General features: G+C 35.9%; 1 protein-coding gene across 1 annotated transcript; it reads left to right on the top strand.

The window, feature by feature from the left end:
• Positions 1-262: 262 nt before the first annotated feature.
• On the top strand, positions 263-27,296 carry LOC143148328 (poly(A)-specific ribonuclease PARN). The gene is made up of 13 exons (XM_076314583.1): positions 263-288; positions 1,582-1,858; positions 4,637-4,850; positions 5,045-5,320; positions 5,386-5,668; positions 5,744-5,865; positions 5,951-6,177; positions 6,254-6,323; positions 6,392-6,447; positions 6,533-6,619; positions 6,723-6,912; positions 22,861-22,949; positions 26,548-27,296. The coding sequence occupies exons 2-13, from the start codon at positions 1,840-1,842 to the stop codon at positions 26,643-26,645; spliced, it is 1,731 nt and encodes a 576-aa protein (XP_076170698.1). The 5' UTR covers positions 263-288; positions 1,582-1,839; the 3' UTR covers positions 26,646-27,296.
• The last annotated feature ends 85 nt before the right edge of the window (positions 27,297-27,381 follow it).

Here is a 27,381-nt window from a genome sequence, read left to right on the forward strand (position 1 = left end):
TTTTATGTGTGTTCTGGTTCACGACCACGCGTTGATAATCTTAATCGTTTAGTTTTCGGACAGAATAAATTTAATCATCTGAATCGGTAGTATGATTCATACACAGTCTGTTAACTACTATGACTTTAGTTCGAGAATTCGACACTAGGTTGCTACATTACTCTTCTATTTTCTCGCAAGCGGTTTATATATACTCTCATTTCTATATAAGAGACACTTTTTAATAGACCGAGAGTGGGAAGTGAAGATAAGTTCAGCAAGACTGTCGTATGATTGCTACATTACAAAGTAATGGACGTAATTCTGATCCTATTTCTTGTTTGAGTACTTTTTTTTACGTAGAGTTCTATTTTTATAAACTTCAAATATTTTTTTACAATTCCTCATCAATATGTCTACGGCATACAGTGATGTACAAGGTTAACGGAAATGTAAAACCTTTTTTTTTAGAATTAAGAACTCATGTCAAAAGAAATTGAAAAGTCTTGTACCATTTTACAATCTGAAACTTCATCACCGAAATATAAACAGTTTTATTAATGCGACTCATACGTGCCATATATCCTAGTCAGCTGAGAGAACACGTGTTCACACATTCACACGCGTAAAAACTTTCACTGTTTATATTTCGATAATGAACCTCAGATGGCAAAATGGAAAATAACCTTTGATTTACATTTGTTGAAATTACAATGAATATAAAAATTCAATGGGAGTAGTGTTTAAAATGCAAATAATTGATAATATGTATGACAACAGAACAAACAATTTATATTCATTTATTTCCAAATTAATTTTTAATTATTCATGTATAATAATTCAACTGTGATTTAAGTTTTATTTCTCTTATTCATTGATCTCAAATTTTGTAGCGAACAAATATTGTTTGCAACTATACATATGATCCATAAAATCTTGCGTATTCTTAACATTTAAGCAAGTTATTTGGTAACATCTGTTATCATTTTTCAATTGGTGATATTGTAACTTAACATTAACTTTTAAAAGTAGTTCGTTTTAATCAACTGATAAATTGCCAACAATTAATTTTTTTTATTCAATTTTAAAAGCACGCAGGTATGCGAAATAACTCTTTAGTTCATTGTAAATTCTTTATATTATAATTTATACAAGAATCTTGATGTTTAATTAACTTGTTATATGTATGCAAATACGATGTTATTATATATTTGTATAAACAATAATTTATTTTGTTATGTTTTAAAATATTTAACTTCATAAATGTAATAAGTAATCATAAAATTTCATGCGTTACTTAATTATGTATCTGATTCAGGTTTTATATGAAGTTAATGGTAATATAGTAGAGTAAATTTATATAATGGCTCTCCTTTATTACAAGTATAAGTCACAAATAAATTTATGTTTCAACTAATTTATAAGATAATATTAATTTCAGAATATTTGCAATATCAACAAAAGAATGGATATAAACTATCATCAATTTGAAACTACTATTTATTGTTTATTTTATACTTAGAATTCACATCATTTCTTTGTACAATACAAATTATTGTTAAATAATTTCTTTATCTAATATTAGAGAATTTTATATTTCAGTGCCACGGTACAACGTAAGCACTATCTACATACGTTTATAGTACATCACATGTACTGCAGATGGCGACTTAATCACTAAATAATTCTCGTCAAGTAGAGTTTCCATTCTAATCTACCGATTCAACATGGTTAAGTACGAAAAGATCGTGTGGGATCGGTGGATCCCGTTAGTTTCCGCGTCTAATTCCAGTTCCGGGTAGGAAATCAGAAATGTCCGCTACAGGTTGAGTGTGGATAAACAACGTATAAGGTTAAAAAATGGAAGTGACTCGCAATAGTGAGTAACCGAAAAAAATTAATGTTATAGAAGTTCTACTCTTAGTCATCGTGATGATTGTGAGTTTATAGCACTCTATTTTCTCTGTGACCAATTTCTTATGACGGGGTTTTGTGTATGGGCACGTTGCTTCTTTTGAATCAAACATGCAGAGACGTCGATAAACACGAAGAAAAATTAGAACACTTATACTTTCCCTACATGGTTGGTCCACACTATTGCTTCTTTACTTTTCAAATGGATTCTGTACTAAATAAGAAAGTATATCTCCTCTGCTTTGTAACTGCGATATTCTGTATGAAGCCTTTTTCTTCAAAACATTTCATACAAACATTTTATAATTCCCATATTTTCTGATAATCCATGTAATTTTGTAGAATTAGAATTATTCAATTACTTAAATCATATCTCCTTCATGTTTATAATCTTTTCTCTGCTTTGAACAAATATTTAAATTTGTTGTGTTTGTTAAGGTTTAAATTTAACTATGAATAAAATGATTTTTTTAACCTGGATTGACAACATTTTGCAGATATTGAACTATACCAGTTTAAGGTAGGATGTATTATATTCTTGATACAATATACTGTAATTAGAAGAGTTTAACATGGATCGCCATTGACGGTAAAATATAAAAACAAAACTTTAAAATTACATATAATTGTACCTAATGTTCCAACACCTTTAAGATAATATTGTTATTGGGAGATTTATTACAAGAATTTTTTGACCAAATTTTTACTAATGTAATCTTTATAAATATAATGGATTCAATGTTTAACGTAGATCAATAAAATGTGTTATATTTATGTTTTGAGCGAATTAAATGTGTTGTATCTAGATTCGCTATTTATATAGTTGTCATAAAATTAGTTTATGGTACTATTATAAAGATTTTATTCAATCCAAAATTTACATTCCTTACAAAAGTTATGATAAATATAAGTTTGATCTTCTATATTAATATGGTTTGTTCACTTTATATCCTGTTCCCTCTCCTATTATATGTAATGTGATTGAAAAGAATACAAATACTTTTATACCATAATTTATCTAGAATATCACAGAAAATTAAGATTTCACATAATTAAACTCTTAGAGAAGAGTTTTGGTATTAGTTTATTCCACTTTGGTATGTTTTAAGCTATTTATTGTTTAAGGTTTATATTGCTATTACGACGTACCTTGTAATTTAAATGTTTAAGCTAAATAATGTTGCAAAAGTGAAAGCGAAGTTAGCAGGTTACTTTGTAATTGCACGTACGATGAAAAATAATTAATTGCTAAATTACAATATTCGAATGCATTTGTAAAGTAGTCATTATTAATTCCAGAGTTACTTCCTTCTTTTCTAAATTTACGTAGTAATAACAGTACTTGTTACAAGTTTACTTTTTCTCAGCACTGTTGTACCTTTGATGTCAATAACATGTTTAGTTAGTATCGGTTAATCTATCGAGTTAAATGGTAATTATTATGAAACAATATCGTTAAAATACCATTTTATCATAAAATGGTAAGAAATATATTTTATTTCTTCATTACTCTTTATATTAGTAATTAATCATGAAATGTTAGAGTATATTTATCATTAAATTTGTACAGTTTATACTTTGATTATTAAAGTATTTTAACTGAGAAACGAATTTAATGTTGTAATTATGAATCTATTTGTAATTCAATCTTGCAATACCTTTCATATGAAGCATAATATATTGGTACGACTTGAAATACCGACGCGATGTGTTGGTAAATCGTAAATCTATAAATTTATGACTGAAAATCAAAAAATGGCGACTGTTAATATGAGATATACTACGTTTTTTCTTTATTCACGTAGAATTTGTAATTATCGATATCACTTTACATAGTAAACTGCTAAATACATATCATAGGTAACATGTCGATAAAGTAGCTACTGTCTAACCGTATTGTAAACTTCTCCATGTATTTTCAATGTTTCTTTTCCGTTATCTTTATTCCAGGATCCATTGCTTTTCGATTTCTTGTCGTATTTTTTTAATTCAGATAAAACATTTGATTGCACATTGTAGGGTATTTTAACAAAACTTATATTAAACTCTCATAGAGTTTTCATAGTTTATTACAGTTTTCAACTACGACCAAATTAAATGAAAAAGTGCACAAATATTTACATTAATAAGGTCGGATATTTCTTTTTACGGCCTATATTTGAATAATAAATGAATAAAAGTTTAGTTTACTTAAAAAGAAAATTCTTCCATGTAAACGATTCCCGCGCTATTTAATCGCGTTTAAAGAGGTTGTTAAATCTAACGATCTATCACATTGTATTTTACGTATTTTAGACTAAACACTTTGAAAGCACCTGTTATTAAGAATTATTATTTACTTGTTAAAAATAATATGATAATCGAGTACAGTTTCATTTTATACTTTTCCTATCTTTTCATTTGTAAAAAAATTGTTTATATATGACTGCGAAATTTAAATGTACACTTTAATGTAATATATACATAAAATTGTAACTTCTGATTTTAAAATTGAGGAAACTATTTATTATCATAGCATTATAAAATCAAAATTTATAGAAGAAATAATTGTGATTATTAAACAGGCAGATGTTGTAATTAACCAATAATTATGAACAATGTAATAGTTGCGCAGTTGATATATAACTTCCTGTGTATTGCTCTACAATCATCACGCATACACGAAACGACAAATTTGGCGTAGAATAATTACTATTGTTAATTTGTCAATCGATACATATAAATATTTACAAATTTTCTACAGATTTTGAAGAGATCCTTGAAGAATTGGACGACATTCTAAAAGATGCATCATTTCTTGGAATCGATGGAGAATTCACAGGACTTAATTCAGGCCCTGATGCCGGTGCCTTCGACACACCCACTCAGTATTATACAAAACTGAGAGCAGGATCTATGGACTTCCTTCTCGTACAATTTGGCCTTTCCGTGTTTACATTTGATACCAAAACAAATAAGTAAGTTTGTTCAATTTTTATCCATATTTTCCATTATCTGTGAGATCGAACTATTTGGACGTAGAACTACATCCATCGATTCTTTATCGAATTGAGAAATTATTATGAATAAATAGTGTAGTCGATAAACTTGTTTAGATTCGTTTATGCACTAGGAAGGTGTTAATATAATACGACAACGTTTTTTTTTATAGGTATAGTCAGCGATCGTACAACTTTTATATTTTTCCAAAACCCTTGAATCGTGCAGCTCCAGATTGCAGATTCATGTGTCAGGCATCGTGTATATCATTCCTGGCAACCCAAGGATTTGATTTTAATAAACTTTTTATGTTGGGTATTCCTTACTTGACCGTGAGCGAAGAGGAGAAGCTAGTAAAGCGGTTGGAGGAGAGGCAAAAGGCAAGGGGTGAAGCGACAGAGTTGATACCTATTTCCGATGACGATAGACCTCAGATCGAAGAGATATGGTAATACAGTCGATAACGTTGTCTACTCGGTTAACGAGATAAAATTTAACGACAAATTTTTTCAGTTCAAGGGTAGACGAATTTTTAACTTCCGAAGCGGAAGAATTAACAATAGACAAGTGTAACGCTTTTATTAGGCGACTTGTGCATCAAGAAGTAAGGCTGAGATGGCCGAACAAGTTGACAGTCGAAAGTAAATCTGATTGTTTCGGACATAGTCTCATAGTACAAAGAATAAGTAGCACGGAAGAAGAAGAACAGAAGGAAACCGATAGAAGAGAGAGAGAAATTGCAGAGATTAAACAAGCCGTTGGATTAAGCGTGCTCTTGAGAAAAATTGCAGAGTCTGTAAGTTCTATCGGTACATTGTGTTTATCGAATTAAAAAGATGTTAATGTATTTCGAAATGTATTTTCATTTCAGAGGAAGTTAATCATCGGACACAACATGTTACTAGATCTCTGTCACATAATACACAAGTTTTTTGGACCGTTGCCAGAAAGTTATTTGGAATTTAAATCTCTCGTTCACAGTTTGTTTCCTAGGTAACGCTAAACAGATTTCTTTAGTATTCTTCTCGAATAGACAATGTAAACACGATTCATTGTTCGAATTTTTTTTTTTAAATAGAATTTTAGATACCAAAGTATTTTGTCAATCGCAACAATTCAAGGAAAACGTACCATCGTCGAATTTAAATGTATTATTGGAAAGGGTTAGCAAATCACCGTTTAAAATTCCTGAAGTAGAATCTATCGATGGGAGAGGTTATTCCACAATGACAGAAAAATGCCACGAGGCAGGTTACGATGCATACATCACTGGGATATGCTTCATTGCGTTGTGTAATTACCTTGGTTAGTATGCAACGTACAAGTACATTATATACACTCTGAATTCTTTCGTGTATTTATTACAACTTATTTGTTTTAGGATCCTTGCAAAAGCCTGAAATTCCAATAGTCTTGGCAGATTCACACCTTCTCAATCCTTTTATAAATAAGTGAGTCACGTTATGTTCCATGTTATTAATAATGTTCAATTGGTACATAATTTATAATTTTGTTTCAGACTTCTCATAGCAAGGTTAAAAGACTATCCTTACGTAAGCTTAGTCGGAAAGGATCGTAAGTTCTTTTATATAGATATTTGTATTCTTAAACGCGATCTACAACTCGACGTTATTAACGTAACATCTTTTTTTGTGTCCAGCAAACCCTACCAGAGATCACGTGTTTCATATAACATTCCCAAAAACTTGGAAACATAGTGACATTTCTCAACTATTTAGTCCATTTGGTGAGTGCTATAACGTAGTAAATTTTTCATTCGTTCGTCCTCGTAAAATAGTACATACCAGTTTTATTCGAAGAAGAAGTAATTCATGGTACTTCGGTTGCAGGAGGCGTGTACGTATCGTGGTTATCCGACACGGCCGCGTACGTAGCATTGAATCGTCGCGAGCAAGCTAGCGCAGTGGCGAAGAATCTATGCAAAACGAGCACGTATAGGATACAAAAGTATGTCGAGCATCAAGCATCGTTGGAGATAAACCTGAACCCAGGAGAGCGTAAAAGGAAATCTTCGTCCGAGTAAGTAATCGATAATACGTACGTACATTTTACGGGGCAATTGTGCATTCTAACCGAGGCTACTTTTACCATTGACCCTATCCGGAATCGGCCATTGGACGTTTTAACGTTGATAAATCGTTCGAACAACGCTCGGCGAGTATCAACGTCTGCGATTATAAATAGAACGCGGGAGCTTGATTTTCTCTCGTCGAATGCGTGGCACATGGTATCGTAATTGCGTCGTGCTCGTAAAGTACGATGGGTGCGTACGGTCTCCCGCAATTTTGCGAACATAATGGAAACCATTATGCAGATGCGATCCGTAATTATCGATATTTTTCTTTATCGGGGCGAGCCGTTATAGTAATGCCGGGAGTTAAATTCGCCAATCTCCCCACCGTTATCTCTCATCGGTGATTCTTCGCGGCGACTTTGCTTCTTCTCCGATCGATTTACCGTTCCGTGCTCGCACAATTTAACTCGATCGCCGTAATTCCCACCGATTAATCCTCGCGCTTATCGAGAGCGCCCGCAGCGGAATCGTCTTCCCGATTACTCGACACGGTACGGTGACGCGACAAGAGCGGCGAATCGCGTGGTCCACCTAGGCAATAACTTATCCCCGAGGCACTCGGACACGGTGAAGAGATCGGTGCTGCGGGGTGCCGCAGGTTCACGGCACGGGCATTAAACGCCGGGAAGAGGTAGCGGGAACCACAGCGAAAGAACGAAGAGTAACGCGTTATCGGCGCTGGCGGAATAAGCTCCGCGCGATAATAATTTCAAGCGGCGCATCGAAGAGGAAAAGAGCCAAGCTCGTCCAGCCAACTGGACGAGCGAAGAGGGGCGCCGATTTCATACCCTAGGCGGCTTCCATGGATTTCCTGTACACGGGTGATTTGCATAGGGTCGTAGAGCTCATTTTAAATTAATGCCCGCGACGCTTGTTACACGCGTGTCTCGCCTTCCCAGCCCTTCTTCCTCGTCTTCTCCGCTCGATTCCTCCTCCGTCGCGTTTCTTTTCATTTATTTTCCATCGTATGCGCGAACCACCGACGCCCGCTACGAGAGCCGCCAGTAAATCAGAGTTCCACGCCGCTGTCGGCAAGACTTATCGGACGCGCCGATCATGAATCGATCCGACGTGTATCAATAAATTGATCGATGCGCGTTGAAAAATGATTTCTACGCGTTGATTAATGGACCCGCGGTACTCACGAATGGGACCGCGTAGAAGAAGCGATTTTCTACGGTGCGATCTCGGTCGGAGGGACTCGCGCCAATGGTAAACTCCCCGAGCGTATTTGTTCTACATTCGTTTCGTTAAGTATCTAATTTTAGAAGGTGATCGAGTTTCATCGGTACCCTTCGCGGACGAAGAAACGCGAAGATCGTAATGTTCGCCGAATCTGGAACGATTCGTTCGAACTTACGACCATCGTCGACCCATTTATTAACGCGTGGGTCATCGGTGTGCGCGGTGAGTCACGTTCTATTTTTCGTTCAGCCCGGTTATTTCGTACGAGGAGTACAACAGGTACATAATTATCGCGTACACCGAAGTCGTCGTACAGTGGCTCGGTCATCGATGGCCTTCTTTCCGATCATTATTTTTCCAGCCTCACGGACGCGTTACGAGTCATATTTTTTACCTGTACGCGTAACGAACCCAATAACGTGGATCATCGTTGGTTGAATGAAAAGCAACGTGAAATTGGCGGGACGCTCGCCGTTTCGAATAACGCGGTCAACGAACGAATCGAGCCCGTTTAAGGTACCGCGAAATCCCCTGTAAAATATGGGGAAAATAAATAAGTGGTTTGTTTGAACGAAAAGATCGTTCGAAACCGTCCGTAGTATCGGATCGCGGCGACGTACAGGCGCGCCCAATCGCGCTCATTACGGGTACAAACGAGCCGCATTGCCCACGTGCGAATAAAAGCAAAAGCACGCCGGTATTAGGGTCTTGATTAGAATAATGCAACACGTTTCGAATAACGTGTCGTGTCGCTCGACGGGGACGCGTTCGCGATGCAAATGCGCGCGTATGAATCAGTTTCAACGGACACGTGGACAGAGGAGGAGGATTTTCAATTTGGAATAAGGGGATACACCGTTTCGGGTTGAAAGATCGCAGCCTACGACTCTCGCGTTCTATTCGTTTCTGCGACTGGTCGAAGCTGACTCGATTCTAAATTGTACGAAAATATAACATTCCTCTCGCGCGTTTCGTGTTTATTATCCACCGAATATGTCGGTAGACGGTGGACGATAACGGTTGATTTTCACACTAGAACTATCCACCGATAGTTCGGAATATCAACCCTTTGCGCTCGAAGCACTTTTCTATGCGAAAAATTGAAAACATCGAAGAAATTTTTTACACCGAAAGTAAAAATAAATGGTAGAATAAACTTGGATCTTGTCGTATCAAGATATTTCGTATATTTTACAAGGCACTTCTTTTTATCTCAAGCCACGAAGGAAGTTTTTCTTGGAAATTAGACAAATTTTAAAAATTCTAGTGCACCAGTTGGTGACTCTCAGTCGTCTCTCGAGTGCAAAGGATTAAAGTATACCTCCTGTGTTTCTTAACCCATTTGCATCAACGTTCAAACATCAAACATCAGCGAGGTTCAACCAACGACTGACCCGTATCACCGCGAACGGTTCATCGTATGTACAGTAACGAGCATCAAAATTATTTATGGAGTTTATTAACAATATACCGTTTAAAACGACCAATACACAATATTGTATAACAAAATATTTTTTTATAGGCTTCTTTTGCACCTTCGCATAGTGTTTTTTGCGTGCTGCAATACTTATAATGGCAGTTTGAACGATTTTCACAAAAGAGTGAAACTTATTTAGAATACACTGATGTATATCAAACTAATGGAAACAAAAAGTTCTCAGAAGTGGTTAAACGTAGTCTGTTGCAACTGGTAAAATGGGAGTCGTTGGCTCGCGGATTATTTCGCGCTTGGATGCAAATTGATTAAAAAGAATCAATCGAGGAGGAAAAAGTGTAATTTTTTAAATTATACGAAAAATATTGCATCAATTTGAGGAATTTGCTAAGCTTTGAGTAAAAGCTTATAAAAAACGAAGTAAGAATGATAATGATTATTTACAATATTCAAAAAGGAGCATATTACCAAATAAAGGAAGAGTAAATCGATGCCAATTGTATTTCAATATTTGTTGAAAATCATACGAATAACATAAATGTAAAACATTATGAAAAACATAAAAATTAATTTCTCTTTTACAAACAATATCTACACACAAGAAAAAAAATCGTTTTATTATAGCTTCGTGTGGACCACGTAGTACGAAATACAAATATTTGCATTTTCAATTATTTGTAACAAAATAACCGATATCGGACCACAACACTAAAGGACAATTCCATGATGCATGACAAGCGTTAGAAGCGATTAGTGTAGTAAGTGTAACGTTACTGAAACAAAATTTGAGTATTATTATAAACATTTATACTTAGTTGGGCCTGTATACAATACAGGCTATTGAAAATGTGCAATATTTACTCATTTATTAATATCTATTCAAGAAAATGCCCCGTGTCGAGTTTCTATCTTATCACTGTACCGTATACGCAGTCTCGGCACCAACCGGTACAGAAAATAGCAAAAAGTTAAACGCAACGATATATCGTCGTTAAACGTTAAACACTTATTAGAAAAAGCATGAAAATAAACCGGACAAAATTCTCGATAATTGCATACATTTTCAACCGCCAGAGTGTTTTTTTTCCCTTGAGCAATCTTATCGCCCAACGAGACGCAGAATTACCCTCGTTCCAGCTTCTTTCGTTCCAGAGATCTCCTTCTGGTTTGCATTTACAATAGCTAGGCGTGCTGTAAATGGCGTAGGTTTTCTCGCTGTAACAAGAATCGTTGCGTCTTGTAATTGCTTAATTACAATCTCCTCGTGTGATTCGCGTTTACCCGAATACCCGGCGTTAAATATACGCCTATTAGCATCGCAAATACGCGCCGGTCGGGCCCGATGCATTATTGCAGCATTTATTTGCGAACTATAAATAAGAACGGCGGCAGATACAGCGACAATTTATAATGGTCAACCTCGGCCCGGTAATAGCCGTATAAATTACAATTTGAGTCGAACACCTCGCGGTTGAATTTTTCCGTGCGTGGATCCCGCCTTCTTAAAACGGCATTTAAATCATATCGATTGGAAAAGTCCAGGCTGGTGTGCGTGCGTAGCTTTCGTCCCGTTAAGAGCCGCCCGGAAAATTCTCCGCGATTTTAATCCTTTTTCCCTATCCCCCCCGCTCCGCCCCTCCCACCGGTGGTTGCTTTATGATTCGCCGGAGTACATAATGAACACGCTGTAGCCGGACACGCGTGTATCTCTTACGTGGCCTCGCGTGTGCGTGTCCAGTACCCCGCCATGCCCCATAAGCATATATCACTTGGCGGTACCAATGCATCACTCCGCAAACGCGCGCCAACACCGCCGCGGACTGCTTCTGTGTCGCATGCGACTTTTATCCGAAGCCGCGCTGCCGAGGCTGCTTTCCCGTGCGCGCGAGACGCTTCTTTTCCACCGAACGGAGCTTTCATGTCACGCGGAAACATCGCCGCGGCTAGTAATTTATCGACGATGCTCGTTCGCGTGCCGCGTGCCGCATCCGTGGTCACCTATCGCCACGGAGACTTCGATGCACTCCTCCTCCGCTCCTTTATTAATTTTCACCATTCTCCGCTACGTTATTGTCGCCCGTCTCGTTCGTTACCTTCGGTTCTACACGAGAGGGAGAGGATACCGCGGGCAACGTCTTCAGAGACGTTTCTTCCTTGCGTTTGGTTTCGACGAACGATGTTCCTTTTTTGTTTTTTTTTTTTGTTTTCAACCCTCGGAGGACGGACCTCGTGGAAGTTGAAGCCGGGTCATTTCTGACCCGTGATGAAATCACGCACAAATCGATTTCAAAGTGTAATTTTTTTCCTTGCACTTTACGATTAGGTTTATTATAAAATCCTTGCATTGTACGAATAGATTTATTACGGACAAAACGTGTAGGTTTATTATACAAAATTTAGAAATTATTACGAAAAGGATAGGTTTATTGTAGAGAAAAGAAAAACCAGCGTTTTTAGAAAATATTTGTTTTTAATCTTCGGAGGACGGACCTCGTGGAAGCCGAAGCCGGGTCATTTCTGACCCGCGCCGAAATCACGCACAAATCGATTTCAAAGTGTAATTTTTTTCCTTGCATTTTACGAGTAGGTTTATTATAAAATCCTTGCATTGTACGAATAGATTTATTACGGACAAAACGTGTAGGTTTATTATACAAAATTTAGAAATTATTATGGAAGGAGTAGGTTTGTTGTAGAGAAAAGAAAGACCAGCGTTTTTAGAAAATATTTGTTTTTAATCTTCGGAGGACGGACCTCGTGGAAGCCGAAGCCGGGTCATTTCTGACCCGTGCTGAAATCACGCACAAATCGATTTCAAAGTGTAATTTTTTTCCTTGCATTTTACGAGTAGGTTTATTATAAAATCCTTGCATTGTACGAATAGATTTATTACGGACAAAACGTGTAGGTTTATTATACAAAATTTAGAAATTATTATGGAAGGAGTAGGTTTGTTGTAGAGAAAAGAAAGACCAGCGTTTTTAGAAAATATTTGTTTTTAATCTTCGGAGGACGGACCTCGTGGAAGCCGAAGCCGGGTCATTTCTGACCCGTGCTGAAATCACGCACAAATCGATTTGAAAGTGTACTTTTTTCCTTGCATTTTACGAATAGGTTTATCATAGAGAAAAAATCTATTATTAGGTTTATTATAAAATCTTTGCATTGTACGAATAGATTTATTACGGACAAAACGTGTAGGTTTATTATACAAAATTTATAAATTATTACGAAAAGGATAGGTTTGTTGTAGAGAAAAGAAAAGCCAGCGTTTTTAGAAAATATTTGTTTTTAATCTTCGGAGGACGGACCTCGTGGAAGCCGAAGGTGGGTCATTTCTGACCGGTGCCAAAATCACGCACAGATTTCAAAGTGTAATTTTTTCCCTTGCATATTACGAATAGGTTTTATTGGGAGTTATGGGTTGTTAAAAGAAATAACTATAACGTACTGTATTTTATTTTATATTTTATTTCTCGGGAAGGTATATCGTTCTTGTTAAAATCTTACGCAGCGCGAAACAAAACTAGTATGGAAGAGGGTATTAGATGCAGTTTGCCTGGGTCCTCTAATTCTTATTTACAGCGTGAATTAAACACTTCACGTGTTTCCAGAACGTATATTACTCCGAAGAGACGAATGGTTGTACATAAATACGTTTGGACGTATTTTATTTTCAACAGGTTTATTATAGAGAAAACATATAGGTTTATTGTACAAAATTTATAAATTATTAGAAAAAGAATAGATTTCTTATGGAGAAAAAGAACCAACGTATTTAGAAAATGTATATTTTTAACCCTTGCTATATTTTAACCCAAATTTCATAGTGTAATTCTTTCCTTGCATTTTATGTAATCGAATTTTGTCATTGCAGTAACGTTATAATATTTTTTTAAACGTCGAAAAATTATATCGATCGGTGTATCGACAGTATGGGGTTTCGTTTTAAAAAAAGTGCAACGTTTTTTAATTGAACCGTTTCGTAACAGTCTATAAATTTAATATAGGACTACGCAGTGTTTATAACCAATTAATTTTGCTTTACGACAATTTGTTCCATCTATGGCCGATTTAAAGGTAGAGCCAGTAATACGAGCCACCCTGTGCAAAGCTGATTTTTCAAACAACGTCTCTTCTGATCTACGTCAGATTTGCTATTCACACGGGCCAGGTTACGCATTTTTCGTTTTTTATCCTCAGCGATAAAAATAGGAGAATTTTTTACTCAATAAGACGATTCGAACGTATTACGTAGTCCTTTCTTTGTACACTGGTACATTACTAAGATGTTTGATCACGAAGAATGACATAAAACATTCGTAAACCTTATCTGTAACCGGTACAGATGTTTACCATTCACAAAGATTTAAAGCACTCTGCGTACTATTAATTTGAGGCTGAAAACGCGAATGCACGCGAACGTAATGCAACGTGTGCGTGAAAAACCATGGAAACATCTCGGTACATTATGCGCGGGTTTTACTCGCAATTAAAACTTTTCAACCGGGATTTGTTATCTCCCGTTGAATAAAGAATACCGGCGACGAAGAAGCCGGTCACTTTGCATATCTGACCGGGTAAATAACGTTGCCGATTCCAACGAACAGACCGCGAATCGAAGTAAACCGCGGCAAGTAATGACGATTTACGATGCAGATCACTGTGGCTATGCATTAAGCTATTAATATCAGTCAGAGGTACATTAACCCCCGACTGCCTAGGTTACTTACCGCCTTACGAACTCCAAAGGAATCACACGTAGCACGCTTATTAAATGTTATTTATTGTGATGCCGAATCATTTATTAAAGAGATTATTAGACATCTGGTTCACCTGCGTCGGAGTGGGTCGAGAGTCCGATCGTAATAAATTTCTATCCACCGCCGTGAAGGAACGTGAATAATACGGGACATTGTAGCAACCGTGAGCATTTTTATCGCGTCGAACAACCATTAACCCCTTAACGCACACGCCCGTGACACACACGTGCACCGATCCAACGCTTGTTGCCAGCGGTTTGTTTACTTTCGACTAATAGATTTGTACGTTTCGTTTCACGGTATTTTACGTTAAGAAGTAACCATTGTATTTTTAACGCTTCCCAATTTGTAACCAAGTATCGGCTAATCTTGTCCGCTTTGCCAGCATCGTGGCTGCAGAGCTGCAGGAAAAGTAGATGCTATCACGGGGAGAATTAAAAATGAAGTTAACCTTGAGTCGTTTTCGGTGCAGAAAGGAAAATTGGCGTGTTCCAGCGCCGAAATGAGAGAGAAAGAGAGAGAAACGATGGTAGGAGAAAGTCCACGTTGTAAGAAGATGAACGATAACGAACTCAATTCCCCTGCTTTAGTGCTTGTTAATCATTCGAGGAAGTATTCGGTGACTTTTAGAACGACAGATGGGACTATTCATTTTGGTATCATCTGTTTGGTTATCGTCCTCGAACTTGCCCTAAAAAATATACCTTTGTCAAAGATATTGTAACAATATTACTGTTGCGAGGTGGCACGTGTTGAGACTTTGAGGTCACGAATCTTGGGGTAAGCTAAAGTCGCTTTGGCTGGAGCTACAGCAGTTGTGGACGAACAACTTATCAATAATTCTTTCCTAGTTAAAATTTTGGCACAAGTTTTGGCAAGATTGATCCTGTCGAGGTTGATAAACATCGTTTTTCAACTAATCTTCTTCTGTAGAGGCTCTGGAACCGAATAGGATCAAGTGTTTGGGTTTACATGATATTTTGACGACGACACAATTTACATAGATGTTGACGATTTAATAAATCAATATGATCGATTGTATAGAGTAGAGGGTAAGTTTCCTTTAGTTATTGTTACGATCGATTTTCACGAGTCGAGGAGGACTGTTGACAAACTGGTAAGGTCAGCTAACGCTGTAGAAGCGTAAGTTTGTTTTTATTGTTTGGAGGTTCGACGACCTGGTGTTACGAGGACGTTAGTCTTTGTCTGAATCGTTAGCTGTGGGTTGACACGTGGTTATGTTTCAAAGTATATACCTTACCTCGAAGCCGATCAAAGTTGCATCTTTGAAAACTTCGGTGCATCATCATCGTATGCGTATCTCGGATATCGAGATAGCGTTGCTCATTAGGTCTTCGAGTCACGACAAGGGGGGTGACTTTAACCTTTCCTCCGCTGAATTAATCAGCGGTAGGAAAATCTTCTCTACTGAATTAATTTAGTTTATTTCTTACGAATCGTACCCATAAATACATGTAAAAATTAAATTAAAAAAAATATTATAACAATCTCATAGGAATGACCAAAACAGGACAACGTGTTACCAAGCGTTCTCTTTGAGTATCCGAATTAACATTTTTACAGAAATTGCTATTTGTTGTAGCATTTAAGGGAGACCATTCGGCAAAAATTAATTACCGGTGATTTTTAAGATAAAATTTGGAAAAATAGGTTCTTTTATGGAATTTTCGACATTTAACTTAACGATGCGAAGAAAAGAATTTCTACAGTCTACTATAGACCAAATATTTCGTTAAGATAAAAATTCTTGTTGCAATAATTCTGAATCGTACCGATGTGCAAATAAAAGAAAAAAGATCGATCACTTTTGGTCGAAAAACTGGAAGAGAACCGTGTGTTAAGGTATTATGTAGATGAAACCGTCGATACAATTATCGAACCGCGACACAGATTTTATACCGGTTGGAGGGTGAAATTATGCGTAAAAATGATGCGTTAACCGTATTTGGGAAAGACGAAAGTCGTAACGGTGACGTTTATTGTTTCGTCGACACTCTGTATTTTTCGGCAAAGAAACCGACGTTAATCGCGAATCGTATATTTCCGCGCATGTCCAATAACTTTTTGATATCCGTGTCGTACGTTTTATTACGACGCATCTGAAAAAAAATGTCTCGCCCTGTACGTGTATATTAATTGCCGTGAAACAGGTTACCTTGCCTGACCATTCGCGTAATTACCTGCTTCGAAACGGCCAATGGTGAATCCGAGCGATCGAGGCAATTGCCTTCTGTAGCGCCAGCAAATTGGAAAAAGATTAAGATTCAAACGCGCCCGCGATAAATCGGGATGGCTTATTGCAGAAAAATCTTGTAATAGCGCTGTATATCGTCGAGCACCTTAACCACGTTATTACCAAGTAATTTTCGCGCAGAGCGCAAGTTATTTCGGTAGAGACAGCTACCTTCCCTCGTTGCGTATTTTATCACGTTGCATCTAGTTACATTTAAGTATTTCGGGTCGGAGCACTTTCGAATATGTTTATCAGCTTGACCGAGACGATTTTTCGGACGATCGACGTAAAATTGTTTTTACAATTTTTCCATCGATATTGTGTCTCGTACGAATCTTTAGTTCGGTTCCTATATGGAACAATACCGATTCGAAATTAGTATTTAAAATGTGAATAACTAGTAATGATTTTTCTTAATTTCGAATTCGGTTTACGATTTCCATCATGATCCTCTGTATACAATATATAGAATAATTCTGAAAATATGAAAGTGTGAGAAAATGTTTTCAAATGAAAGTTGTATTCGTGTTTGCCTCTGCTTTAATCCACGATGTCGCGAGGCTAGTAAAATTTCTCGATTTATGGTGATCGATCGCCACAAAATAGTTCGTATCGTAAAATAGTTTATTATGTATACCTACATCATGAAAAGCAAACACTGTTTATTAATTTTTTGTTTATACTTTCTTTACATTTTATTGTATTTTGTTTTTTACTCATATTTAATCTTTTTCATTTATATTTAAACGATATTTAAATTTTTAAGTATCGATTACCGTAAGAAAAGAATCATAATCTTGAGTGATAAAAACAAGAATCAGCTAGGGTTATAGATGGTAATGATTTTTGTGCAGCTGAATCTTACGAGATGTAAAAGTCATCTTCTGTTCTTTCTTACGCATTATATTTATCCATATTCGGTTACCGATAGCAACTCTTAAGGCGCCTTATCGTGAGGTGTAACAATAAAGTCATTCAACTATTATCGAATTATAACAATGGTTAACGACGATGAAACTGTTCTTCGGAGACGGTGTTCGAAGTGTCTTCTCAGATTCGATAAAAATCATAGTTCTTCAATCGGTTAACACGTACTATTTTATACTCGGAATACAAGTTTCTTAGCAAAGATGACATTGTCTAGGATGGAAAAAGTATATTGGAAATATTTCGACATCCGTCCCCAGAAGGTTAAAACGGATAACAGATTTCGATTTCCACGAGACGACGAGAATCGTGGTTTTCGGCACGGTTCTTTAGCAAGGTGAACGAAAAACGTAATATTTTGGTCACCGTTTACGTTCTTTCGCGTGACATCATCACCGTTCCTTTTTTGAAATAGATACGTTGCATACATAGAATTCTAAAGTTCTGTCTTAGAAGGATATCTGATAATATTATCAGACACCGAGGTAATGTTTACGGTCTGAAGAAGGTAAAGCTACCAGGAGGTAGTAGATTTCCATGCATAATGCAAATACTTTCGAGCAAGCAGTATGGCGAACACAGCCGCTGTATCTGGATTATCCTTCGGGATCGCGGCTATAATGAGTATAACATGCTTCGAGTCTTCTTTTCTTTGTTGCAGCTTCTTTTCTCCTTTCAGTGTTCTTTTCCTCGGCGTGTATATACATTGGCGCGTTGCATTACTTACGTTATTTTCAAATCGACTGTGATTTACTTATATTTCTCGTACGACGTTCCTATCGTCGACAAGCTACGAAGGACGATTATATTTCAAGTATGTTGACTCTAATCAAGATATCGAGGGTAACGTTGTCGTCTTCGAAGGAATGTTCTATTTTTTAGTCCAGAAAATGACGGAAGTTATCGAAGCTTGTGAAATCATTTTTGATCATTGAGATACACGCGATAAACGATCTCGAAGGGAACATTCGTACCATGGATTGAATTATCATGGACAGCGTCGTAAAATATTTTTAAAGGTTATTGTACCGTATGCTGCGACCTTGAACGACTTTGTTTCATTGGTCATTGAACTGGTCTTACGGGTAAATATGTTCGTTAAGTTGAAAAATGTAACATAAAAAAAAAAATTTGAAAATAATAAAGGTAGTGGCAGTTTTAAACAAGCATTATTACGTACTTTATTTTATTTTATGATATATATTCTTAGATCATTTTGTTTACGAAGCTAGTATGCACTTTGTTACATCAATGGTATACAAAGGGGAATCAAATCCATTAATAAACTAATAATAATAATTATTATTATTATTATAACAATAGTAAGGCAAAAAGGAAATGTAAAATCAACCTATGCGACATGAACGGATTATAATTTAGCGATAAAAAGGTAACGTCGCTCACTTCGTAAGAATCGGTTCAGAAATTTTACCTACTCAACCATTCGCTTGATATATTATACTTAAGGAAGGTTGCGTATATTCAACGAAGAACGGGAATATCTACTTTCGAAATAATCATAGGAATGTTCTGAAATAATTCGAGCCATGCTCCCATTGAATTCCTCGTCATTTAATGCCTTCGCGGAAGTTTACAGGGATAGGAGATACATATCCGCTACACGAAGTTCAAGGTTTCGTACAAGATGCAATAAAATCATGAGTCGCTGCGTTTGTAGTTATAATGCAGTTACCATTCCGTGGAATGACGAGAGTTACGAGCGTAGTAATTGGTCGGCACGTGGGCGCCTCATTAATACCGTGTTGCCGGCTAGTCTGACCCATGTATCTTATAGGGTTGCTGCCAGTGTCGTGACAATGCACACGAGAATGCTTGAATGAATTTCTGGAACAGTGATCACGATGGTGACGGTGCGTTGACCCTTTAATTACGAAATCCACTTTTACTTTTTCGGCTTGTCATTTGATGGGCAAAGCAATAAAGTTATCGTACAATAGGTGGTTCGATAAGTTTTGTCGTTCGATAAGAAATGGAGCTGTTAGGTTCGTCGTTTTATTTCTCTAAAGATGGTTCTACTGTTTGATGAACATGTGCGAAGTTTCATCTAGATCTCTCGACTCGTTCGCACATTTACAGTTGTTCAAAGTTGAAGCGTCATAGTATATTTTTACAATGGAGAAAACGACGAAACTTTGAAATTGAACAACCTAGTATACATACTTCACCCTTTCCAGTTGCTTGTACACTTGAAGAACAATTTCTGTGAAATGTACAGTGAGTCTCGCGATAAGTGAGAGAAAGGAACGATTCCATGGGCAAAAATAAATCACTCTTACATCTAGTTAGGTTTCAGTCTTTGAAATTGGAACATTTTCAAATACGATTATCAGTCTGGACGTAACGATCTTAGAATTGTCGGTGACGGTTCAAGAAAATTTCTGTGAAATGTACAGCGAGTCTCGCGATAAGTGAGAGAAAGGGACGATTCCATGGGCAAAAATAAATCACTCTTACATCTAGTTAGGTTTCAGTCTTTGGAATTGGAACATTTTCGAATACGATTATCAGTCTGGACGTAACGATCTTAGAATTGTCGGTGACAGTGGAATTATTTTAATAATTTCTACATTAATATCGTTATTGTTACGCGAGTACTATTAATATTACCAGAGAGTCCTTGTGATAAAATCCTAGTTTGGGTACTCTTCGAAATAATTTGAAACTAGGGCCGAAAAAGGTTAATTGTAACCTAGATAGTAATCGTGTAAGTTATACTTCATTTTGAATTCAGTTAATAGTTTCCTCCCGATATCTATTATATTTATATATGTTTTTAAAATATATCGATTTTAAGAATACGCGGGGTGCGTGCACTGTATTTGTGAATTTAAACTTCACCGATTACTCTATACAAAAACTAGTATTTCTGATTATAAATTATTGCTTTCACGCTTCTTTTTACAATTATTGCTTTGTATAGAATCAATATTTTCTAACCAGAAATATTGTTTCTATAATGCCGTAGCAACATCACCGTTTGTAACAAGACCCATTAAACCGAATTTTAGCGAAACGCGTGTCCCGAATAGTTTCAAAACCGATTTCTTCGTAAACAAAGTCTCGCATAAAAAAAGTTCATTCTACGTTTTCGATTTATTTTTTAACGTAGAATCTTCTTAGTTAGCGCAAGACGTCTTGTGCGTTAAAATTTTGATTCGTTTGGTCTGCGTTGAACAATACTATAGTCAACGATGTTACTTAAACAACGATTAGGATTTTTGTTTCTTTCGAATCATCGAAGATATTCGAGTATTAGAAACTATTCAGAATTTATTTGAATTTCAGGGAAGTTGGATGCAGGTAAAGTAGAAATTTTTCTCAGATAGTGTATAATTTACGCGATTGTTTAATTGGTGCAAGTATCGCGAAATTAAAATACGGCTCGATTACGTTCGTTAAACGGGCTATGTAAAAATGTTGACGACTCGTTAAGTTCGGTTATTCGACTGGTTGATGTCGTTAATGTTTGCGAAAGGCACGCATCGAAAGAAAATTCCCCGTTGAAAGGGTATCTGGCATTCTTGCACTGATCAGCCATACTTAACGACGATGTACACACGTGCATTCTGCATGCACGCACGTGATGCTGCATATTCATAAGTTGTGACTACGGCCAACAACATTTCCGCAGCAAGCTTCAACACGTGCACCGAATAAATTCTTCGTACTGTTACGGTCGATAGTGTACGACTAGAGGCAATTGATCTCTTTTTTTTTTTTTCGCTAAACCTTATTCAGGCCTTGTATGGGATTTTTCCGAGAGCTGAAACTTTGGTCCATATTCACGCGCGTTCGATCAATTCCCGTTATCGTGTGTTGTACGTAGGTACGTACGACGGAAGAGATCAACGTGTTTCTATGCACGATCACGGAATACATACGCAAATACGGTAGATGCTTGCGATTTATTTCCGGCAATGTCCGTTTCGTGTACGATTTCCATATCGTATATTTATTGCAAATTCCGAACGTCCTGTTTGCAATGGCACGTTCGCAGCGTTTACTTATCGATGGATCCCGCAAGAATATTAGATAGATGATGGAAAAATTGCTAAAATATATTCTACTGTTTATCTCTGTCACTATTGAAAATTCGATCAATTTATTTGTTGTCATACGTGTTTCGACTCTTACTATCGTGACTTTGTAAATGTACTTATTACACGATGAAGTTTATCGAATTTGATTTCACAGAGTCATCATTGGTTAACTAATAGTAAAAATTCCAGTTTTAATAGTATACGATAAAAGTCAATAAACAAGGTCTGTAGTGAAATTAGAATTCTTTTTTAAAATTAGAACTTCTTCCCTTAGAGAAGTTTGAATCGGTGTAGCTGGTTTTTAATGTACGAATGTGTAGAAGTAATCGAATCAGCATTCGAAAGTTTAATCATTATTCTTTCAGGGTTAGTATTACAGTTTCGATATAATTATGTAATTCGTTTAATACGTTGAATAAAATTCATATAACTCTGTATTAAATTTTGATCAAGATATTCTTAAAGTTGGCTATAGAAATTACTAATATTTTTTTATTTATGTCTATCTAAAGTACATGTATGAATTGTCTATTTAGAAATATCTGGAAGACTTAACCATTGAGCAGTAGACGTGATTCCTAATCTTAATGAAAATCTTTATCTTATGTAAATTATATCTTTCCATTAATTTTGGCATAACTATAACAACAACTTATGCTCATTTATTACGGTATTCCCATACAAACAAATTTAAGAATTTCCCCTGATGTTACAGAATGTATAATGTAAACGTGTAATGAATACATTATAAGTACATACTTCGAGCAATATTCTGCCATATTTTATAAAAAAATGTCTACGTGTATGGAAAATATAAAGGTTCTCGTATCGCGCTACTATACCAATGGTCAGAATTTTTAGAAACCAGATGAACGTCGATATCGTCGCAGGTCCGAATTTTTAAAATATCAATTTTTTCAGGTACGGTGAGCTTTTTCGGAAAAGATTTTAATTATGCCGAAAAAGTCAAGCATTTAAGAAATTGTCTCAAAACCCATCGAAGATAAAAATTCGTACCTATATTGATAAGAAATGTTACGTTTAAAATTTAAAATGCATACGATTCGTTAATATTTGAAATGTCGCTTCAATATTTCGGAGCAGTGTTCTCGAGGGGTTAAATTCAAAGAAAATGTACAAAAAGAATCTGAATTTCTTGAAGTCGGGATGGTCGTGTTTCTCCTCGAAGAGGATTGCGTGTTCCCGAAATAATAAACATGTCACCTTCGAAAACCAGATAACGTTGAATTTGTTTGTTCTGTTCATAGACTGGACCCGACGAAAAAAGAGGAAAACTCCGTGTCAACGAACGGTGCGAAGACGACACAGAACGACGATGGTTGGAAAGTGGCCACAGGTAACGAATTGAAATTATCATCAGAGTCTATCACCCATTGCCCTAATCATCGCGAACGATCGAGAGCCGCGTCGAGGACCCGTGAAGGTAATCACGAGGTCGTCGAACAAATAAAGCTCGCGCGGAAAGTCGGGTTAAAGAACACCCTTAGCTTGCCTGTAGATATTCGAAACGCTCGAAAGAAAGACACGGTGCCGAAATACACGATACTACGTCGCGACATGGAGCCCGATTTGAACAACGAGGTAGAAGCGACAAACGTCTTGAGGATCACGGAAATTCGGTTGTGTAGCATGGTGAAGACCACCGATGCCAATGGTACCGCGCGCGACTCGAGCCACGATTGCAAAAGCAAATCGACCAAAACGAGGAAACACACCTCGAGCAAGACGGCTACCGTGTTACCGTATTTCGACAAAGCGATGCAAACGGTTTTGTACAACGAGAAATCGGTTCAGGCGAACGTGTGCGTTTCTATGAAGCACAAACAGATCGAAGTCTCGGCCACGAGCGCGTGTTCACCGAAAAGAACGACCAAAGTGCCTTCGAAGGACCCCAACGTATCCGTATTGCCTTCGATTAGCCCTAGTGTTAGAAAAAATCCTAAAAAGCAGACGAAAACGAGACTGACTTATTCGACGAACGACGAACAAGAGAAACTCGGTTCTGCGAGGTTTTTATCTTTGTCGAGCCAAGAGAAACATTACTCGAACGGCGAGAAACTGAAACACTGTCTCGATGTGCAGGTCGATAACAATTATAAAAATGAATCTATCGCGTTGACCCACGAGTCTGATTTCAGGGAGAGAAAGAAAAAGGTTTCGAGGATTATCCGCGAAATGACGAAACGACGCTGCGATAAAATAGCAAGTTTGTTCATGATGTTAGCAAAAATCACGGGTCTGAGTTTTCTGTATTACATCATAATCGTCAAGTACAACGTGTTGAAAGTAATAAATTTGACTTTCGGTCGAGTTTCGAAGGGTGTAGCCAGTAAGTGAACGATCAACTCATAAATCTACTTAACTCGTTTCGTATTTAAAGTGTATACGATTTTATAGAATACTTCACGGAGTATTTATTTTACGAGTAACGTTATAGTACGGTACTTTGTAACTGGTTTATTGTTTTGTATGCTTTAGTACAAGATATGATCTTTCGGATTCGGAGTTAAGGAAACACATTTTATTATGCATTTAATTTGTCGACGTGTTTGTTTTCGTAGAATGTTTTATTTGTAAAATGTATTGTATTCGATTTGCACTTTACTCGTAATAAAATCGAAAGTGAGTACAGGCTTTCATTATATTAGAAGTGCACGACAATATACACACATAATGTAAAACACTTTAAAAATTTATTTCGCGAAACTCGAAAGTAGAAATAATGTTTGATACGATTTTATCAATATTTGGTACTAACTATCTGTGACAAATTACGAAGGATAATTTAATTATCATTTTATATATTGCAGTGCGATAACTCTTTTTATACAAATCTTTCTCATTCGTCCATTTTTACCTTACTCGATTAGACGATAATATTAATATTTCTTATGTTAGGGCAATATTACTTATAAAATTAATTCGTTTTGGATGAAACAAATGTGTGGAACGAAAATTCATCGCTTTTGGTAAAACTTCATTCTGTGTGGAGTGGAGATCGATTTAATCCTAAACATTTGAGCGTGATGTTCGAACAAATATTAACTTTTATACGTATAATTAATATGTGAAATATTTTTCAAGTGAAACGCGAAACTTTGCGAATCACATTGAATACAGCAGTATAATAACTCTTTTTTTAACACAAACCTTTTTCACACGTCCATTTATATTTATATAAAATTTAGTAGTTAATGTACAATACATTTGTGTACTCAGAAAACAATAGTTTTTGTACTAGAATTCTCCTTAATGTAATATAAAGTTATTATTATACAATTTTACAGCACGCTAATGAAAAATGTACAATGCAACTATAATACTTTTTCAGAGTTAGGCATCTAATTGTTAAACGAATACTTCTTTGAAAACATTGAAAATTTTCAATTATTTTCTTTTCGAAATACTTATGACAGAAAAAGTCTTTACACAGCGTTTTTGATCAATTTCAAATTAAACGTTACTTTTCACATTATCGTTCGAAAAGTGTTACCTTTGCATTATTTATTATGTCACTCAGCACTGTTTTACAATGTTGGTGTATACAACTCTGGAAACAATCAAGTAATATTTTATTTGGAAAATTAATGATGATCTAATAGCGGTTAACTGAAAAATTTCGTTGGCAGTATTACAATTTACATGTACGTAGCGAGACTGATATTTTTTAATAAATATGTACATAGCTCGTATGAAGAACAATTATACTCGCACATTATAATTTTACTGTTCCGTCGACTCAAGTTAACGAAGATATATTTAAAATTTATACGAGTGTATTTTTGAAACACATTCCTAAAGAGGAACAATATTAATGTACAATTAAAACAAATAACGAGAGAATGTATACACAGAACTACGTGCTCGGAATATGTTTACAAGATTACTTGTTCAAGATACACTTGTTGAATCTCATGTATAATGATTAAACAAACATAGTGATACTGTTAGTACAAGAAGCGTTACGTAAATTTATGTTACGGTGTTCTATTCAAAGAATAGAAATAAAAAACAGGAATTTGTATTCTATGCAAAATTTAGACTGTCACGTTTAGATTATTATATTCGTAATTGTCAATTATTGTCTGTAACAAAAACATTTGTATTCGATGATAAAACGGTGACGGTTTCGTAATAGATATAGATTATTTAACGAAGAGATATTCATTTTTTATTTACGGAAGAAGTTAATTTATTAATATAATAATTGGCGACTAAAGAAATATTAATTAAACTGCCGTGTTAAATTTAGACGGATAGTTTGTGTTTTTTTAATTCAAATTGTAGCGATATGTCATTCCTATAACTCGCAAAAATATAGAAAAACATTTTTAGTGTACGATACTTTTCTTTGGCTATTCAATTGTAAAGAACCATTTCATTGATCATTCGTACAATGTGACTATTTATTTGGTAAAGCAATGTGTAATATAATAGCATGTTGTAAAACATTTTATATTTATTTTTCTCGGGAAAATAATACTTTTATAGAATAATTAAATACTTTGTAATTCGTTACTCGATGTATACGTAAAAGGGGAAATTTTGATACAAAGTGGATTTAATACAATATAGATAGAAAACGAAATAGGTATCTTTCTTTTTTAATCGAAATAAAAACGAAAGAAGTTGCTAACAAACAGAATCGAATGGTTTCGATGAGATTTGATCTTTTGTAACCATTTTGCACCAGTAAGTTCGTTGCAACAACTTTTCGTTTAAAATAAGTAATACGCGAATACATGTAATTCGAATTTGATACGTAAAAATAATTTTCGTCGTTGTCGATGCTTTTTTATTTAATTATGGCGAACGTAAATGTGTGCACTTGTCCGTAATGTATTAATTGGCTCGAGATAAGGGATTTAGAGTTAACTAATAAATTCGAAGGGTTATGTCGTTGCGCATAAACCAATTTCTTGTTATGTGCATAGGAAAGCGGCGCCGGAAACGGAAGGAGCAGACGGACGTTGACTCCAGCCGAGCAACCGACATGAAGAAGGCCTTCACCGAAGTATGCTCTTGGAAATAATTAGAGTTGAAAGACACAGGCTTGCAACACATCGATCTTTAGAACGATGGTGAATAAATTGGAAAATGCTGGAACAGAACGAAATCATTTTATTGTATCATTTCTTGTTTTGTAATTTCGGCAGTGAAATTGAAACATTGCGACACTTTTTGTATTTCTGTGTCTATATCCACAAGAGGAAAGAAATACTTGTACACGTAGATAGTTCGCGGATTGCACCAAGCTGTCAATAATTTTTCGCTATATTTTTACCGTATTTAGCATCTGGAAATACGAAGCTTACGAAGTTCAGTCGAACGTAACGGAGTTAACAATATTGTGTTACCTGAAAGTTTATATTTCAATTTTGCCAGAAAGGAAAGAGCGTTACTATCTTCTCAGCCAGCTTGTACATTTCTGTAACTAAAATCAAACATTTGCACGAAAGCTTAGAATTGCAAGTGTATCACGTTGTAACTAAACAGTGTAGTGAAATATTGTAATTTAGAAAGCGTTCAGTTTCGATTTGGGACCGCATTATATTATTACGTAATCGTGAATATAAATACAAGTTTACGAAATATTTTCCTATACAACGGACCACGCAGTCCGCTACCAAATATAACGATAAACAGATTGATACAATAAAACACCTGTTACAATAAATCAGGACCCTATCGTGTTATACATTTTTAAAAGATCCATCCATTTTCCCGTCGACACAGCGAACCTATCATTATTGCATATCCAATCACTG

The sequence above is a fragment of the Ptiloglossa arizonensis genome, chromosome 6 (genome assembly GCF_051014685.1).
Source record: "Ptiloglossa arizonensis isolate GNS036 chromosome 6, iyPtiAriz1_principal, whole genome shotgun sequence".
Taxonomy (NCBI): domain Eukaryota; kingdom Metazoa; phylum Arthropoda; class Insecta; order Hymenoptera; family Colletidae; genus Ptiloglossa; species Ptiloglossa arizonensis.

Bases quoted from the DNA above. Each gene is read 5' to 3' on its own strand.
- LOC143148328 (XM_076314583.1), top strand. The intron at 5,669-5,743 runs GTAAGTTCTATC...TTTTCATTTCAG, and splicing joins TGAGAAAAATTGCAGAGTCT to AGGAAGTTAATCATCGGACA. The intron at 6,178-6,253 runs GTTAGTATGCAA...TATTTGTTTTAG, and splicing joins TGCGTTGTGTAATTACCTTG to GATCCTTGCAAAAGCCTGAA.